Source organism: Myotis brandtii, unplaced genomic scaffold (assembly GCF_000412655.1).
Source record: "Myotis brandtii unplaced genomic scaffold, ASM41265v1 scaffold100, whole genome shotgun sequence".
Lineage (NCBI taxonomy): Eukaryota > Metazoa > Chordata > Mammalia > Chiroptera > Vespertilionidae > Myotis > Myotis brandtii.
The window spans coordinates 985,708-985,959 of record NW_005353326.1 but is presented as its reverse complement, the minus strand read 5'-3'; the positions used below and the strand labels follow the sequence as shown (position 1 = coordinate 985,959).

Genomic DNA, 252 nt, shown 5'->3' with positions numbered 1-252 from the left:
CTGCCCAGGCCCAGGTGCGCCATCTCGCAGAGGTTCAGCAGCAGGCAGAGGCAGCTGACCACGTACATGACCAGCAGGAAGACAGTCTTCTCCGTGGGCCGCGACACGAAGCAGTCGACGACGTGCGGGCAGGGCCGGCGGCTGCACGGGAAGAAAGGCGGCACCTCGAAGCCGTACAGAAGGTACTGGCCCACCAGGAAGGCCACCTCGAAGGCGGCCCGCGCTACCAGCTGGGCCACGTACACGCGCATC

At 67.1% G+C, this 252-nt stretch overlaps 1 protein-coding gene across 1 annotated transcript in view; it reads right to left on the bottom strand.

The window, feature by feature from the left end:
- Positions 1–252, bottom strand: part of GJC2 (gap junction protein, gamma 2, 47kDa) — a 4,432-nt gene that overhangs the window by 3,640 nt on the left and 540 nt on the right. The window contains exon 2 of the mRNA XM_014534860.1: positions 5–250. Coding sequence (XP_014390346.1) covers positions 5–250 — 246 coding nt within the window. The remainder of the gene's footprint in view (positions 1–4; positions 251–252) is intronic.